Source organism: Centruroides sculpturatus, unplaced genomic scaffold (genome assembly GCF_000671375.1).
Source record: "Centruroides sculpturatus isolate CEXI.00-Female unplaced genomic scaffold, Cexi_2.0 scaffold971, whole genome shotgun sequence".
Taxonomy (NCBI): Eukaryota; Metazoa; Arthropoda; class Arachnida; order Scorpiones; family Buthidae; genus Centruroides; species Centruroides sculpturatus.
Genome location: NW_019385102.1, coordinates 250,363 through 269,634, shown reverse-complemented (window position 1 = coordinate 269,634; position 19,272 = coordinate 250,363). Strand labels below are relative to the sequence as shown.

The 19,272-nt window shown below is 30.8% G+C and overlaps 1 protein-coding gene across 4 annotated transcripts in view; it reads left to right on the top strand.

Moving 5' to 3' along the window:
* LOC111634713 (cilia- and flagella-associated protein 43-like) overlaps nt 1-19,272 on the top strand; it is an 88,212-nt gene that overhangs the window by 52,808 nt on the left and 16,132 nt on the right. For 3 of the 4 annotated variants that reach the window (XM_023379548.1, XM_023379547.1, XM_023379545.1), the window contains exons 12-19: nt 3,830-3,976; nt 7,489-7,658; nt 8,974-9,126; nt 9,215-9,345; nt 10,611-10,800; nt 16,668-16,700; nt 16,825-16,902; nt 16,972-17,097. In XM_023379548.1, coding sequence (XP_023235316.1) covers nt 3,830-3,976; nt 7,489-7,658; nt 8,974-9,126; nt 9,215-9,345; nt 10,611-10,800; nt 16,668-16,700; nt 16,825-16,902; nt 16,972-17,097 — 1,028 coding nt within the window. The remainder of the gene's footprint in view (nt 1-3,829; nt 3,977-7,488; nt 7,659-8,973; nt 9,127-9,214; nt 9,346-10,610; nt 10,801-16,667; nt 16,701-16,824; nt 16,903-16,971; nt 17,098-19,272) is intronic. The other variant, XM_023379546.1, reaches the window with a different exon arrangement.

The window sequence follows — 19,272 nt, the reverse complement described above, 5'->3', positions numbered from 1 at the left end:
TTGAAAGAAAATTGTATTCTTAGGTAGTGTGCAAAATTTCAAGATTTTCCTTAATGTGGTTGCTGAAATATAAGCAATTGAAAAGCTCAAAAATCACCAAAAAAAGCTGTATTTTTTTTTCCTTCTCTTTTTTCTTCATCCTGCACTGCAGATGCTTGCAGAGAAAAACTCCTGGGTCTAGAAAGCTCAAATTTTAAACCTCTCTTGTAATCAATGAGGTACTTGCCAAACTTCCAAGTTGATAGGTCAAAGTTCACAGGGGTTTTCCCATAGAGCTAATTCAGTTTATAAGCATAAAATTAAACCGTAAAAGATAAAATTGCATGGAAACAAATGAATTTTTATTCAAAATGTTACTCAGAATTACAAAAGAAGCTCAAATTTATGCAAATTAAAACTATATAAAAAGTTTTCTTAATATAGATTTTTCTAAATGGTGTATCAAGAGTTGGTTGGCAGTGTGCCCAATTGGCAATATGTTGGTCTGTAATGTGTTCAGTCAGTGGTCACCAAGCACTAACTGATCTTATGTCTTGACGTAATAATACAATTTTCAAACAAAAACATCTAAGATGTAAAAAAATTTCACCAAGTAAAAATTTTTGACAATTTAGATGATGGTCAAAATTTTTCTTAGGAGTTTTTCTTTGTTAATGACAAGCTTGGCACTTGGAAGAGGTATCTACAAGATTTTTACCTGTATTATTGTTTTCTACACTTCTCCTCCAAGTGAAGCTTGTCTTTACTAAAGAAAAACTCCTAAGAAAAATTTTGACCGTTATCTAAATTGTCATAAATTTTTATTTGGCGAAAGTTTTTTAATGTTTGGATCCATGTTTTTGTTTGGATCCATGCTATACAGAAATCTTAGCAATGAAAAGGATACTGCTCAATACAGTCTGTCTGAAAAAGTAAAACTTGAAGATGATGAACAACATATTTAATGGGCAACCTTAATCGATCCTCTCTGATATTTCTCACATACAGTATGACACTGTCAAGTCTGTCAAATTTGTAATATGCTCTCAATAAACCATACTTCTTAAGTGTCCTCATAAGCAAAAATCACATGGAGTAAGATCCAAAAAATGAAGTGGTCAAGCAGTAGAAAATGCATGAATGATTGCTTGATATTGGAAAATTGTTATTGCAGAAATGCATGAAAGTGATAAAGCAGTCAAGGCATTGCTGCTGTTTCAGTTTGGGTATGACAAAAATGTTGAGCATCTTTTAGTATCCCTTGATAATGTGACTGTGAATGCACACCAGATTGTAACGTTAGGTAAGTGTAGGAGAATCTGCTGGAAAATATGAAGAAGGTTTTCCAAGTTTTAATGCAACAGTTAGAGTTATTCACTGTTTCATCAAGGTGAAAATGTTCCTCCTTACTTTGCAGAATCCTTCATGGTCGTGACATATTCACTTTATTATGGCAAGGACTGTTGATTCAAAGATCAGTTGGGTTTCTCTGTTGGTGGTAAGCAACTACTGGTTGTGACTGATCTAATGCAGATAACAATACACCAACTTTCTCAGTATTTTAATCACTGCTTTAAGATATGTATAACTTGCATGAAGTTGCACATGCACTCAGGGCTGGCGTGAGGTAGGTTCAGCGCGTTCGCTGGAACCCGGTCCTGAGATGTACGAAAACTAATCAGACATTTTAGAGGACCCCGTCTATAGTAAATTGAATATTTAGGTGTGTGTGGTAAATGCAATCTCATAATCCACTAATCAATGACAACTTACTGCACACTGACATGAGTGCAAGATTTTTCTCTCCCGTCTTTGCATTGAAATATTTTGTTACAGCCTGTTGCAGACATTGACATTAAATGTTGACGTCAATGGTGCTACATGGGTGTGGAAGACATTTTTGAACCGGGCCCTGTAAAAGGTCACATCGGCCCTGCATGCACTACTGAAGCCCACAACATTATTCATTGTTCAAAAACAGCTATGGTAACATCAACAACTTGTAAATTGATATAGATTTTCACTCTTCATTAGTTTGAACTCCTAAATGTCCAGTTTCCTCAAATCAATGGGGAAACTGGACATTTAGGATCAAACTTGCATCGATGTGGCGATATGCCATATTTTATGTATATTTTTGTATTAGTTTTAGATAGTTTTCTGTTGGAAAATAAAAATATTAACATTTTCATGATCTGTCGATTAATGGCAACACTGATTGTTTTTGCTGTAAGCTCCCTCTATTCTTTTTTTTCCTGCCTTTTTTGTTTTCTTCAGACATGAAGTTGTAGTGTTCCTTCTTTTTGTTTAAAATAAAAGTTTTTGTTGGCTATAACAGTGTCTGTTGTAGTTTCAATCATCCAGTTTCAACATTTTCTTCCTTTCTTCTGTTGTCTGTCGTTTCCATAATATTTTTTCCCAACTTGTTTTTCTTGGAAAGGGGTGACTAATCCCCTTCAACAAAGGGAAGGAAGGAAGCCTGAGGGCTAAACAGTGAGACAAGGGACATTCTTGGCTAAGATGTTGGAAGGATCGGATGACAAGGTGGTGTTTTCTATGACATTTTAGCAGCAAGTAGAGATGAGAAGAGGCAAAGGCAAGACTTAACAGCAGATCTGATCAAAAAAAGAGACATCATAAGGACTTCAGCATAAAAATGAGTTAAGAGAAATCACGAATTTGTCCATCATTCAAAAAAAAGGAAAAGATTGTGAGACTCACCACCCCAAGACTACCATTGCAGGCCGGGTACCCTCTTTTATCTATCTTTATTTCTATTATCCTTCACCATATATTAATATTTTCCGTCTTTAGGTTAAGTTAGTTTTAAGTGTTAAATTGTGATTCGTGTATAATAGTTGTGTAGAACTCATTGTTTAATTTTTTGCAATAGTTGTATTGGTATCTGTTCATTCTATTAAAGTTGTACTATGTGTATTGTAACATTGTATATCGGGACTGAGAAGAGTAGGTATCCCAACGAACTGATTTATTTCACACAAAATAAAGGTATCATTTTGTTAATGTATCCTTGTAGCTCTCATTTCGCACTTATCTTCACAGGAATTAATATATCTTAGTGTAAATTTATATGATGGTGAGTTTCTGAAGTGTAGCCACAGCATTGTTGTTGTTTTTGTAAAACAGCTTTGCAAGAAATGCATGTTTTGATAAGGTAATGGCCATTGTAGCAGATAAGAATGACATTCAATAATTGTGACCAGTTTTATTATTAGAACTTGGCTGCAACATGTGTGCTTGTGCAAAGGAAACTGCTTTTCCTATGCTTACAGTGCCAAGAGTGTGTGGTGGTGAGTTTTGGTTTTTTTTGTTAAGGAAATGGTTTCTAATGTGTTTGAAATGTAACCTACCAGATTTGGTTGTATTTAGACTGCTAAATACATTTCTAGATAGTATTGAATAAGAGTACTATAATTACAATTACATGATATTGAAAATAACATGACGAATTAATAATAATGATTAAAAACACTTAATTAGAAAATAATTGACATTTTAAAGTATTAAATTAAAGTTTGAGTAATATATATTTTGTAGAAAAATTTTTTATTTTTAAAAGTGAGATTAAGTTTAATTTTAAGTAATAAACAAATAACTTAACAAAATGTACTTCACTATCAATGGAAACATTTAATATTTTCAGATCACTAAACCTCTTCAGCAAATGTAAGAAATTCACAAGTGAAAACGTTTGAGGATTGCTACATTTTACATGTTTTGCTGGAAGCTGAAGAGGTTTAGTGGTCTGAAAAAACAATTAACTTATTTATAGTGATAAAATCAATGTTTGAATTTAATAAAAATGATTTTAAAATATTTTTTTAAACAGTAATGGATGGTGAAGTTATGGATGTAACATTAATGTCAGATTCTAAAGACCTACATATATTAACATTATCGTGTGGAAAAACAAATTCAAAAGAAAGAGGAGGTGACATTCTGAATTACATGAGTATTCCTCTGAGTATATCTTTAGGTAACATCTTGTCATATTTTTTATTTATAATTTAATGCCAATATATTGCATAGTTAAAATGTTATAAGTCATATATTATGTTACAGATTTTGATGAAACAAACTGATATACAAAATATTGCTGACATAAATAAGTTCATTTTTTTAGTGCATTTGACATTTTTATATGTTTAATTAAACACTTACTATTAAATTCTCTTCTTATTACTTGTAATTTATTGATGAAATTATTTATGTCACCAAAACAATGATTTTTGATATTTGTTGTATTGAGCCAATTAAAATGAAATCGCATAATTCTCATATTTATTCCAAATTGTTACTAATTAAAGATATCACACAGACAAAAATAAGATAAAATTTATGAAAAATTTAATTTTAATTTAACATTAAAAACAAAATTATAATTTAATATCAATAGATTCATGTTATTCAAATTGTATTAAAATTTAGTTAAAAATGGTAAAATAATAAAGTAAGTGAGCAATAAAATTTAATATTTAATGTCAAAAGAATGACTATTAAAATAAATTGTTAGAAGTAAGCATAAGATTGATTAAGAGAAGTAATCATTAATGGTGGAATGATTAATTGGAATTGGGAATCAGAAAAATCTGGCATTTTCTGGTAATGGGAATCAAGCAAATCTCATCATGATTTCTGATTCTTAAAATGATTCTTCCACATTTAATAAGAAAATTAATTATTTGTTTCAGTCAAATATTAAAAATTTTTTAAATCATGATATTAACAGTTACAAATTAGTTTATTGGAAACATTCATGTCACCAAATCAGAGAGTATGTGACAGTGATATATGAGGTGATGTCCATCACAGTGGACTTTTCTTCTGCCTAGTCAGAGCAATGAGAGATTGCATTTGGTCAGTACTAACTGTCCCATTTTTGGGGAGATAGGGTGACATTAGTTTGCCACCCAGCCACTATTGGATCGACTCGAGCGGCAATTTTGCATCGAGACTGGCAGTTGACAAAATATTGACAAAGTGTTGGCAGTGTTAATATTTAAAATATAAAGAAAATTGTATTTTAATTGAAAAAATATTATATAAAGTTGTTTCTAAGATTTAGTATGTTTACTAATGATGATAAAATGCTTGAACAACACCTTAAATACTTTTTCAGCAACACTAATTTATTTAAACAAGCATTTTTTACCCTTTTCATAGGTCTGCATCATGTTTAACAAGAAGATTCAAACTGTCTTCTTAAACAGTACAAATCTTCTTGTTAAACTTGATGCAGATCTATGAGAAGATGTGGAAAATGTTCTTTTAAATAAAGTGTTACTAAAAATATTTAAGGTGTTGTTCAAACTAAATTAGTTTTATCTTATATAGAAGTGTTTTTTAATGATAAAATGACTTTTCCATTATAACTATGAATGCTTTTGTTATGATTAACAGGTGATGCTGTAATACATTAAATTTTCAAATCAATTTGCATCATTCTAAGTAAAAATAATTGTTTGCACTAAATTTACTGCTGTTTTGAGTTTAAAAATTGATTTTACTTTCCCAGCTCTTCTTATATATAACAGAGGGAAAGTATGGCAATCAGTCAAAAAATGACCCCCAAGATTTTTACATTTTTCGACTCAGGGGATGTTGAAACTTGAGTAATTCAAAAAAATTCAGGGGTTTTATTTTGTATGGATGTGGTATGGGTGTGGGGGCATGATTTTTTCACTGTCTTTCAAGCTTAATAACTCCTATGCTTTTTGTTGAAAATTTCTGAAATTTTGCAGGGAGGTTTGTTTATCAGGAGGATTGATGCTATTTAATTTTGGTAGGTAAAGGTCAGTGGGATGGGGAGATAAAGAGGTTTGTGTGTATCTCCAGTAAGATCAGACTTCATGATGATTTTACTCATTATTACCATTTACAATTTTTTTATAAAACTATCCCTACCCTTAATCAAACTTAAGCTTTTAGCCATTTGATGATAATTAAAAATATAAAAATTTTTAATAAGATATCATAGCAGGTGGCACCACCAAATGTTGCTGGGAATATTAAGCAACTTGCTGCTGGATTTTTTCAAGATGAATCAGTCTAGTCATTCATTTGATTCTTCTTTTCCTAGAAAAAAGTTTACACAATTGTATATTTAGGAGAACCTGGCTCGAGTGAATAAATTCAAAACTTGGTTAACTGGTGATAATGGCATTTGCTCCACTTGTTGCATCATTTGCAAACCTCATTTAGTGTTAAATACAATGGAATAATGCTTTTATGGGACATACCAATTGCGAGAAATACTAAAAATAAAGTGCATCTTCTCATTTACCTCCCCCTCCCTGGTGATGACCAATGAAGCTGTTTCCAAAGATGGTCGCCCTAGATGACACAATGTGATAATTCTTTGAATAAAAGGAAAGTAGCCTTAATTTCATTGAGAGTAGGGTAATATTAACCATATCTGAAATAAGATTACAAAGTTATTTTGTAGTACACAATAAAGCATGCATATCCACATATAAATGGAGAATGTTCAAGTTTCTTTCAAAAAATGACTCCGACTTTCTTAATCATTTTCCATTCTTAAGCTCAACGTTTATTAATTAACAAATGGACCATATTCATACTGTAAATCTAATTTTTCTAAACTTAAATAAACTTTAGAAAATATCCAAAAGAATTGTATCGGAATTGGGAGTTTTTGACAGAATCAGGAATCGTATTGAAATTGGGAAAAATTTTGGTATTGTGCTCACTAATTGGAATATGCATTAACCTGCCAAAACACTTACTCTGCACATATTCCAGGACACTCCAACTATAGTCAGTTTGTAATGTAGCCATTTTCTCCATCAGTGTGTGACTGACAAGAATTCTACAATCCTTGGATATTTCCAACTCACCTACAGTGTAACAAAATCATCTAATAATTTGTGCACACCCTGTACCAATCTGTTGCAACAGCCAAATGACAAACAGTCTCATTTGACAAAAACAAAAGTGATTTGCCACTAGGCCAATGCACCAGCACATTTCTATGATTGTCATGACCAAAATTCATAAACCGGATTTTGAACTATTGTCTCATTTGTCCTATTTCCTAGATTTGACACTGATTTTTTTTTCGTTTTGTTTTCTAACTTTAAGAATGGCTTGGGAGAGTAATTTTTGTCCAATTCCAAGGTAATAGCTGTGGTAAATAGCTATTTTGAGGATTCATCAACATATTAAGAGAGAATCACTGCTTTGGAGTACTGTTGGAAAAAGTGCGTTGAGTTAGCAGGCGGTTACAGTGAAAAATAAAATTATTTTCTAATTGCTACATACTTTGCAAACAACCCACATACATACCTTTCTNAATATTACCAGAATAACAGAAGTTATATATGTCATAGTTACAACTGGATTCTAATAACAATAAGGTAACTAAGTAAATCGTAAGTTAAGTAAACAGTAAAACAGTATTTATTACAGAATTAAAAAAATGAATTAATTTGATATATTTTGTAAAAAATAATGATAATTTCCTGTCAGATCCAGAAGAATATTGGAAGGGAAATTCAAAAGAATTTAATCTACAAGCAATAAATTTTTTGAAACCTCAATTAGAAAAATTTGGTTTTGGACTTGTTATTCATCCGAACTCAGATGTTTATTCATTTTGTGCAGAAAATCCTTTTTGGCTTCAAAAATTTCAGATGCTTGTAAGTTTTATATATTTTTAAAAATATTATTGAAGTACTGTCAAATTATATTTTAATTATTTATTAAATAATTATGTTAATATTTTACAAATCTTTAATTAGACAATAAATATACTCATTGCCATATAAAATTGGCACACCAAGGAGGAGTTGTCCTATCACTGTGAAACTTGGCATGCAGATAAGTCTTGAGCAAATATAGAAATGATTAGAGTTATAATGTGATGGCTCATTGTGTGATGCCAGCAGAAGGCATTAAAGTGTGTCCCCTTTGGCCTATAAAAAGGCACACAAAGGCATCCTGTCTGTAGTTTACCTGTTTCAGAGAGACACTGTATCACTAGAGATGCCTTTACATCACAATTGAAGACCATATGAACAACTAATTGAGTTTGAGAGGGGAAGGATCATTGGGTTGAGAGCAGCCAGATGGTTATCTTTTTGAATAGCCCACCACCTAGGCCATTCTGATAACACTGTGAGGAGATGTTGGGACCAGTGCTTATATCACAACTCTAAGTAATTTGTCTCTGCTACACCATATGGCACTACAGAGTACAAAGAGACTGTATTTTAATCATAGGAAGATTGGGCACCCAGTAGCCACTGACATGGGCTACTGGGTGCCCATGTCAGTGGCTACTGACATGGGACTGGGCTAAATGCCAGGTCTGGGCTAAATGCTCGGGCTCTGGCAGTACAACCCAATGGGGACTGTTCTTCCTCACCTTCCTTGCTCCCAGATCCAACCCTCGTGCGTTGAAGATACAGTTTTGTGCAGCCTGTACTGCACTTAGAGTACTCTATCATAGAGAGGCCAGCTCTTATTAACAGTAAGCAGGGTCCCCTCCCTAGAAAAGAGGGTCCCCGTCCAGTGCATCCACTGAGCTTATAGGTCAAAGAGACCTATGACTTTTTTCATCAATTCCTTAAGTTTCAAAAGGTTTCCTCTACTTGCTGCAAGCATTCTAAGTACTTGTACCAGTCAACCCAGTGCTGTGAGATAGTTCAAAAACATTTGTCACCCGCTGTATATTTCTTACACATGTTATGCACCGGTAACAGGTTCAGGGAAGTGAGAACAAAGAATGACTCTAATATTAACTTATTCCTTAAACTGACTTTTCAGAGTTTATATTCTTTGTATTTTATCACTTCCAGATTCCTAAAACCCATTATCATAGTATGTGCCACTGTTGGTAGGTTACAAGAATCTGAAGCACTAGGAATATAAACTCCCAAGAAAACAATTTAAGGAATAAGTTACTGTATAATATTTTATGCTTTAAACTTACTGGATTCCGTTTTCTTTCAGAAAAAGGATCACTCTCAGAATATTATTAAACCATCTTGTTTTATTGAGAGTGGTCATTCATTAAAAGGAAGTTTGGCTTTTTCACATAACTATAATATTTTAGCCACTTTAAGTGATGATGGGACATTAGCTATTAGAGATGTAGAAAGTCTTGTATGTATTAGTAAAATATTTTTCAAAAATTATTTCTAATTTGAAAAATAAAAAAGATTGCGTATTAATACAAATTTTCATTTTTCAGAAAGTAATGCAAATTGTTAAAACTCATCATTATTGGAAAGGAAAAAGAGGAAAGGAATTATGTTTTTCATCTGATGATTCAAAAATAATTGTAATTGGAGAAGATTATACAATTGTTTGCTATAAAATAGAGTAAGTTGTTTTGTGGAAAAGTCATAATTAAAATATTTTGAATAATTTTATTTAATTAACTGTTACCCTATTAACTCCTCAGCAAGAATGCTGGTACAAATCTTGTACTATTAAAAAAATTTAAAATAAAGTAAATTTATTTTTGAAACATGCAATTATATAATTTTAATCAGTGATGTTCAATTAGCAGTCATTTTATTTAAATAACTGTTAAAAGTATTTTGCTGAAACTAGCAATTAAAAATAGGAGTATCTAAATCATTTTATTTGACTCTTGGTTCATTCCGATTAGTTTTATTTAAATAGCCACTAGATAAAATCTGCTTTGACTACTTTTAATTCAATTGAAACTATTTGATTTTTTGCATAATAATATTATTCAAAATAGTCTGGTTAATTCGAGTGATGAGGCAATAGTTTTAATTGAATAAAAGTATTTAATTTAAGTCATATTCATTGAAAACTCCATTAAAAGTATTTAAATAAAAGTATTTTTAAATGTTATTCAATTAGCAATTTTGAATAGCAATTAACTAGATGCAGTTTATGTTGAGGGGAGCAAGGTAGACTAGATGAGTTCATTAAAAAGAGTGGCATTTTGATCATCACTTATAAATTTAGTCAAAAGAGACTTAAAAATAATGTATTGACTAGTGTGCTTACAGACAGCAAGGATGAACTGTGTGCTTCTCTTAAATGCCTAATTGGTGATCAAAATGAAGGCACTTGTTGCAGGTTAATTAAAATTGATGATGATGACAAAGTACTGTATTTTCATTGTACAATATAGATCTAATTCAGAAAGTAATAATATTGTCCACTAAAAATAGCTCCAATTTTATATATTATTTGAAGGTAACCTTTTTTTAGATATATTAAAAGCAAAGTTAAATGTTAAATTTTTATCACATTCTTATTATCAGGTCGTACTACAAGTTTAGCACTATCAAGATGAACAAATGAACCTTCAAGTTTTGCACTACTTTCTCTTACTTGAGACACTTTTTTTCCATTTCAACGCTATTTAACTATCTTACGCAGCAGTACAGCAGTTGAAAGAATGTTTAGTTACAGGGGTCTTATTATGAATCCAAAAAAGAAACAGTATAAGCAATGATTTATTTGAAGATGTAACTGTTTTTTGAAATCCTTCTTGCAAGAAGGGAGGATTGTGCTTTTTGATTTCATTTGAACTGACAGAAAACTCTGAAGCAATAATAATGTATACAATACATATTGGTTACAATTTATTTTGATTCTTGCAGAAATTTTGAAACACAAGTAAATGAACATGAAAGAAAAGAGTTGATAGAGTCATTATATAAAGCAGATTCTGGAAAATCATCATCAGAAACTCTATCAGAAATGCAAATTAAACAGAATAATGAAAATGCTAAATTATGTAATTTCCAGACTATCACCAGGAAAGAAACAGAAAAAGAATATTTAATAAATGTAAAATTATAAATCTTTTAGATTCTTATTATTTACTAAACATAATTTTTTTAGTTTTCTTATAGATTTATTTATTGTTTTATGATTGATTTTCATTATGTATAATGTTAATTTATAAAGGTAACAAAGTTTTATTTGATCAATGTAGAACAAAAATTTTGTTACATTTCAGTTTATTTTGTCATGTAAATAATTATTATTATATAGAAAAAAGTAGTACATAATGTATATGTTAGAAAAACAGTAGTCTTATTTTGTGTGATTTTAGTGATTAGAGATTTATTTTGTGTGAAAAAAAATTTTTATACTGTTACTTTTGCTCCACAATAGATTTTATTATAATAGTCAGCATTTGCATTAATAAACAGAATTGTCTTATGCCATCTGCAAAAACACTAGCCCATGTTTATCAATCTTACACAAAATGACCCTACTGTATATACCAGGACTGTGGAGTCGGAGTCGGTAGATTTTTACGCGACTCTACACCCCTGGCAGGGCTGTGGAGTCGGAGTTGTGGAGTTTTGGTGTTTTAGTCGGAGTTGGATTGGTAAGGAAAAGTCGGAGTTGCAGTCGGTAGATTTTTACGTGACTCCACAGCCCTGGTATATACTGTATTTTTAAGATTAATTATAAAACAAACGAGCAATTATTTATTGTGACAATGTCACAATAACTGGCTGCAATTTTTAATTATATTTTTAATTTATTTCATTTAAAATATATGTTCTCCATCTCAAATCAATAGTGTTTTGTCCCTGTACATAATACTTTCCCTTATAACAACAAGAGTCATACTGGTCATCTATGTAACTCCATTCAGGAGAAAATTTTTTAATTGAATTTACATGACTTCTGGTCCAGACCGGAAGTTTGTATATAGTTAATCGGAGCCTCCTGTCCCTAAGTTTTTCATATCTGGTCTTGACTTTCATTTATCTAAGACCGTTCTTAAGATTAAGGACAAACAGACAACAGTGGGAATTTATAAGTCTACAATTTTTTCAAATTGCAGCCCAATAATGGGATGAGAAAAAATCTGGACTCAGTTTAAAGCTTCATAACTTTTGAACTCAAAAAAGATAATTAAAAAATCTTTGCACCAAAAATTATGTCATTTCACATGCTCAGTTATAGCATGTGGAGTTTTTGAACATTTGTGAGTAAGTTGATAAAAATGGCTTCAAAAGAGACATATTAAGAAAGTGCATTGTACAAATGTATGAAAGTAAAGCAAACCACTCAAAAAATTGATGGTGGAGCATTTTATATTTTTTTAGCCAAAGGCCATAGCAAATCAATTGTATATAATAATTTGAAGAAGTACAAAATATCCGGAACATGGAAAAGAAGGCCGTGGAAGTGGAAGGAAGCCAGTTGTTACAAATGCTAAAAGCTGAAGAGCATTACAACGAATGTTTGACAATAAAGATACAGTTAACTGGGTGGAGACAGAGCAAAGGTTAATTGTCATTGAACATATATAGGTAAGACACTTAAAAAGACAGGTATAAAGAAGAAAAGGATCCTAGAGTACATTGCTGAAAAAATTGCTGAAATAAAAACACAATGCAGATGGCTTGTAAGAAATTTTGGAAAGAAAATCTGTTTTGTTTTGTTCATCTGTTTTGTACAATGAGAAGTACTTCTTTTCTCTGGAATGCAAATGCCAGGAAATGAAATTTACTATATGAGCAATGAAAATCAAGCACTTCTCAAAGTGAAGTACAAATTTAAGAAAAAATTTGAAGCAAAGGACATTGTGAGAATACAAGAACCGGACAATTTGGCAGAATTATTGCTATTTTTTAGCTGTTATCGTGGTTCGTTGTACCTCATAATTCCAGCCCTCTAGTCATCGAGTCCCAAGATCCGCTCACTGGTCACTGGATGGATTAATAGGAGAGTCTTAGAGTAATTGAGTGGGGAGGTCTCAGATAAGTTGATAGGGTTTGTTACCTGAAGTAAAACAGGTTGACTGGTTAACAAATGACAAAAATTTAATGTAGAACTAAAAAAATTTAAATACATAGGGAGAGGTTACACGCTATAACTACTTAACAACTAATGGACCGAGAGAGAGTTTACATAAAATGTTCAAAGTTTATACCTCGAGATGACATCTCATAGTTCCTAGATTCTTCTATGTGATGTTGGGGAGACGATTGTGGATCTAGCCAAGAATCGGGGGTTCATAGGCCATTGGGGTGCTGGGGAAGAGCTTTGTCTAGGCTCCTAGGATATACGCCCCAATGATTGAGTGTGACTCCTTTTTATACGTGTTGCATGTGAGAATTGACTCAGGTGACTTTGGTTTAATGTGTTCTAAGTTTGAGTCATGTCCTGGTTCAATGGATATGGGCTGTCAAGAACTGGACAATTTGGCAGAATTATTGCTATTTTTTAGCCGTTATTGTGGCTCATTATACCTCAAATTCCATCTAATTGACAGTTTCTATCATTAATAATCGACTGTCTTGACTGAGATTGTAACATAAGTCCAAACATCCTAGTGACTGTTGACTTAGACCAATATTTGACCAGGTGTTGTCCACGGAAATTTCCAAAATTTACAACTTTTCATCACTTGTTGAACTGGAAAAATGTCTGTCTTTATTACATCTAATATTTTGAAGAAATCAGTCCCACTGTACTCGGCTAGAGATTGGTTTGGTTAGGCTTTTGTTTAAGTAAAATTTTGGCTTTTTCATCAGGGTTTTGTTTACGTCCCCAATTCCCTAATCCCTTAATTATTTAACTATTTCTTAAGTAGAAATAAGTTGAAACCAGTTAATTTATACTCGAATATTTGTAGTCTCGGGAAAAAAGTGGAAAGACAAATTTTTATGACAAACGGATACATAAATCGTAAATTTAAGGAAAATAAATTCTAGAGCTTTTTCTGTACCTCGCGCATCTCTCTCATTCATTAAATTTAGTTGTAAATGATGCTGCCAAAGTAACAGTTAATTTTTTAACATTATACAAGAATTGTACACATTTTTTTCTACATCCCCTTAAAGATGGGACATACGAAATCGTAATATCACCGGTTTAACATTGAAATCTGTGAGTAATATAAAATTGGAGAGCGGAATAAACATATCAAATATTTTAACGGATTTTTTTAAACTCCTGTCAACTATACAGAAAACTATCATAAAAACATACAGGTAAATTCCTATCGGTTGGGTTAAGTTATAAATCTACTCGTGATTCACGTAATCGGGCGAGGGCGGCCAAATATCTAGCAAGCGGGCGGCTAACAGCCCGGAACCAGTCCTGAATAGAATTGGATGCATTATATGTGTAACAGCCACCCAAGGTCTTAGGCTTCCACCGGCTAAACCGGGTGAGGTTGGTGCTCTGTAAAGCGCATGCGCAAATTTGGCTTTTTGGATGCTGACGATACAGTGTTTCCACTTCTCTACTCCACCACTAATATTCGAATATACAACAGCAATCTTATCTTTTTTTCCACATGTAGTATAGAAATTTGTAGTAAGATAGATAATGCGGTTATAATAAAATATTGTGCGATTATTTTCATATAATTAAAATTAATATGTATTTCTTTTTTAGAAAATACAAGGAAAGCGGCGCATCCACCGCTTCTAATGATGGCACGCCACTGTTTGATCATCTTTTATCTATCAGTCAGAGGGCAACAAAACTGCCAGTTGGAGATCTGGGTCTTTTTCCACTGTATAACTACATATTAGTTTAACTAATTAATCATGCCCTGGATCTCATTAATAATAATTATGTCAATTTTTTGATAAAATATTATGTTTTAAAAACAGTCCAGATTTTTTGTCTCACCCTGTTACTAATGATATACAATGATATTCAGAACTTCTAATTATTAACAAATTAATGATATATAAATTATTCTTATATTAGAATTAAAAAAATAATTAATAAAAAATTTTCAGTTAGGTTGACTTTGTTTTTTTAATTTGAAACAAAATATATATCAAAATTTGGGCATAAGCATTTCTTTATTTATTAATTATTATTTTTATCCATTTATATGAATTATTTTTATTATTGTAATACATAAGATGATATCAAAAAAGGATTACATGATTTATTACATTGATTTATAGATTATGATTTATTTTGTATTCTTCTACAATATTATTCAGTTTTGTGTTGTTAATTTGTGGATGAATGGATCCATTGTAAAATTGTAAGGGAAGGGACCATTAATGTTTGTAATCTAATGTTTCCTGAAAGCAAAGAAGTTTAAACTTATGCTTTCAGCTGAAAAAGTTGGACCACAATCTTTTGGGACACATTTGGTTTTGAATTGCTTGATTGTATCTACACAGTTAATACTGATAACTATTAACTATTCCATCTAAAGAAATTGCAACAGACTATAAGGAAAAATAATGTGGTCTTTTGAGTGATGGTGTAATTTTTCTTCCTAAAAATGTCCAACCATACATAGTTACAAACAATCCAAAATCTTCTATAGAAGTTCAGTTGGGAGAAGTTAAGTTATATGTCATATAGTCAAAGATTGATGCCACTGTTATCTCAGTGTGATAAAGACTTGAAATATGTGGCAAAACAATGGCTGTCAATAATAAACATAGGTATAAATTAGTAATATTAATAATATTATTGTTTGTTGACTCCCTTTCCAATATTAGATTTAATTTGATAGTTCCTTTTTGTATTGATACAAAATAAAATTGATTCCAAATAAAAATTACAATAATAATTTTTCATTAAACATTAATAATCAAATATTAAATTTTGTTTTTAACTCTAATGAAATTTAAAGATACATTATTATTTTTCATTGATCATGAAATGAGTCCTTGTAATTTATTGACTGACTATGCCGATAAATTGACTCCTCCCTCAGGGATGCTAATGATCACATAAGGAACACTTGTGCTAAAGCATTATTATATGTCAAAAGTCACAGCAGTGGTTCCCTGCCAAGTGAAAGAAGTCACTGACTGACTATATGTATAGGAATCAGAATTACTGATTTTTGGGGGTTGGTTTCTCCACCCCGAAACATCTAAAATAATTCTGAATATCTTGTTTGAACAATAATTGTTGTCTTAGGTAGTTTGCAAAATGTAAAGATTTTGTCTAAAGTAATTGCCAAAATATAAACAATCAAAAAGTGCAAAAATTGCCAAAAAAGCTGTATTTTCTTGTTTTTTCCTCTGACTCTGCAGACATTCATATAGAAAAAACTACTGGGTCTAGTAAGCTCAAATTTTAACCTCAAGCCTTTCTCTTTATCAGTGAGGTACTGGCAAAACTTCCAGGATGATAGGTCAAAGTTTATGGGGTTTCCCATAGAACTATTTTAGTTTTATGGCTTAATTCTATACTTATAAGGATAAAATTGCATCAAAACAAATGAATTTTATTCAAAATATTATCTAGAATAACAAAAGCTCAAATTTATGAGAATTAAAACTTTTTTAACAACTTTTCTAAATGGTGTATGAAAAACATTCGATCAGCACCAATCAAAATGAACATTGAAAGTGTTTGATCAATGGTGTGGTGCATTCAATTGGTGGTGCATCGGTCAGTGTCAACTGAAATGAATATTGAAAGTGTTTGGTTGGCAGCATGTTGGCTGGCACTCAGCAATTGAACTGTATATCATCATCCTACATCTTGATGTAATACAATTATTAACCAAAAAACAATTGATATTCAAACAAAAACATCCGAGATGTAAAAAATTTGTGCCAAGGAAAAACTTACAACAATTAAGAGAATAATGATATAATTTAAAAAATTAGAGTATGATCATAAAAATATTGTTATATCTACAATATATAATTAGATGATAATATATATTTTTATATTTTTGATGTTTAAAGCTTCCAACTTGGTTAGAAAGTCTTGAAGAAAAAGTAAGTTTATACATTTATACTTTATTAAAACTAAAATAATTAAAAGTTTCTTTAATTATTGAAATTGGTTTATTGTATAACAATTTAATTTATATCAAATACAATAAATTATTAACTGTAATAGAAAAAACAACTTGAAATACAAAAGTTTTCAGAAGAAAAATCAAGAATTTGCTCAGAAGTAGTAGGATTACAATTACAAGTAAGTCTTATACAAAATAATATTTGTTTCTACAGTGTAAAGTTTTTTATATGATGTGCATGTTCTTAGCTTGAAGAATTGATGGAGAATAATGAATTGCTTCCAGAACAAGATCGCTTACCTTTTAATGAATTTGTATTTGAACCTGCAGAAATTGAGAAACTACAGTCACAGATTCAAATGAAAATGGATCATGTAATAATAATCGTAATTTTTTTTTGATAAAGTTATAGAAAATTCATAAGTTATAAAAAACATTTATGCATTTTATATTTTATTGATTTCAACACTACTATAATATCCTGTGAATGATCTGTGTTTAAAAGTCAGTTTGAGAGCAAGTACTTAGGTGCCATCATTCATTTTAAATTAGAATAATGAATTCATCAACAACTTTTCTTTTGTTTAAACTTACCAAGAGTGTGTTTAAAAAATATGGAAAAATTTTTTACAGGTTTCACATATTCTTATGCTGTCACAATTTATCCAGAATGCCTCAACTTTAGTTGTTTTTTATTTTGGGTGTGTCAATTTGCATTTTAATTGATATTATTAGACATTACTACTAATAGTTCTATCTTGAAAGTTGATAAATTTCTGGTAATTCTTTTTTCCATATAATGATTCTCAAAGATGTGCTTAGAAGTTAACTGTTAATTTTAGCATATGTTAATTTTCTACAGTGAATAAGTGCTCAAACCCATATTGTCAGACATAGAATCTATGTCAACTTTTAGTAAAATCAACAATGATACTATTAATGGAAATTACTTTATTTATAGTTAATTTACTTTGAATATGTTAAGGCAATCATTTTATCATGAGTAATGTCAGCTATATTTTCACATTAGATTTATTTTGACCGCAGATGGCTCTTCGGATATCAAATATATTACAGATATTATTGACATTAAAATTTCTTTCTATTTAATTGTTTGGAGTTATTTTAGTATTTATCATTATTATCATCAGGAGTCTTTTAAACTGCATACAGATTAAATGATGGATTTTTAATGTTGGAGGGTTGGTAATCAAAAAATAATTCAAAATTTTTGTTTCATTTTTTAAAAATTTTTTGTTCTAAAAAAACCAAGTCTATGACACTAAAATGGCAGTATACATTTGATAGAACATGTATCCAAGACTAGTATTAAAAAAACAGACTGGGAAAAATCCTTAATTTGTGACCATGACATTGAAAAATGTGAACGAGGGAATTCATTTTCCAAAAAGAATAGAAAATGTCCAATAACTTGAAAACTATGACACTTTTACTAAACACAATGTTTAATTTTCTGAACAGTCATGATGTCCCCTATCCTCAGGTAATGGATTATCCACTCTTTACGCCACACCCTGTATATGATTAAACTGTAGTCAGGTTTTGGTTTTCCTAGCATTGTACAGACAGGCATTATTATGATGGAAAATACAGACTTATCTTTGGAAAAGTTTGTTTTGATTTGCATAAATGTTACTGAAAGATTAAAATATAGGCTTCAGAGTTCTCAGCACCATTTCAGAAATCAAACCTCCAACTTCCTCTGTGTTCATGCAATCCCAAACCTTTAGAGATTGTGGCGTCTAGACTTGTCTTGAATGACATGCTGAATTACTAGCTTCATGTATAGTATAAATGACTTTATTGCTTATACAGTCTACCCCACATAACACTGTTGATAATTCCGTTTTATATGAATTTCATGTTGTACGAGTCACTTAGATTTTACAAATATGTGAGCCGTTCACAGCCCGGCACACATATTTGTAAAATCTAAGTGACTCATACAACATGGAATTCATATAAAATAAAATTATCAACAGTGTTATAGGAGGGTCGACTGTATACCTATGATTTACATAAAATGTTGCTTTATCCAGCCATAGTATTTTCTATCAATTAGGTTTGTCTACTTCAGCTGAGTTTTGGCCCAAGCTAAATGTTTGTGCTTGCATGATTCATTTATGAAAGGTTTTCTCTTTTGTTTATATATTTCATAAATTTCTTTTGTAAACTCATTGATCTTCTACTTTTATTAGTTTCCTTATTCCTTGTTCCTTTAGGATAATTTTTTCAAATTTAAATCATCTGCATTTCCACTTAACTAATATCATCCTGTTAATATTAAAATTCCTTAAAACATCCTTCATTTAGTTTATTAATGACTTTATTTTTAATCTGTCTATCAGACTTTTTTAATCTGTCTATCAGTCATATAAAATTAAATTTTTATATGACTTCTACTAGGTGTGTGTTTTGTGTGGTGTGTATAAGTGTATGATAGCCACCTGCCATGCATTATACATAAATATATTTTAGTTATAGTTATTATATGTAGACTTTCTGGAATGTTCTCTGCCTTTCTCTTT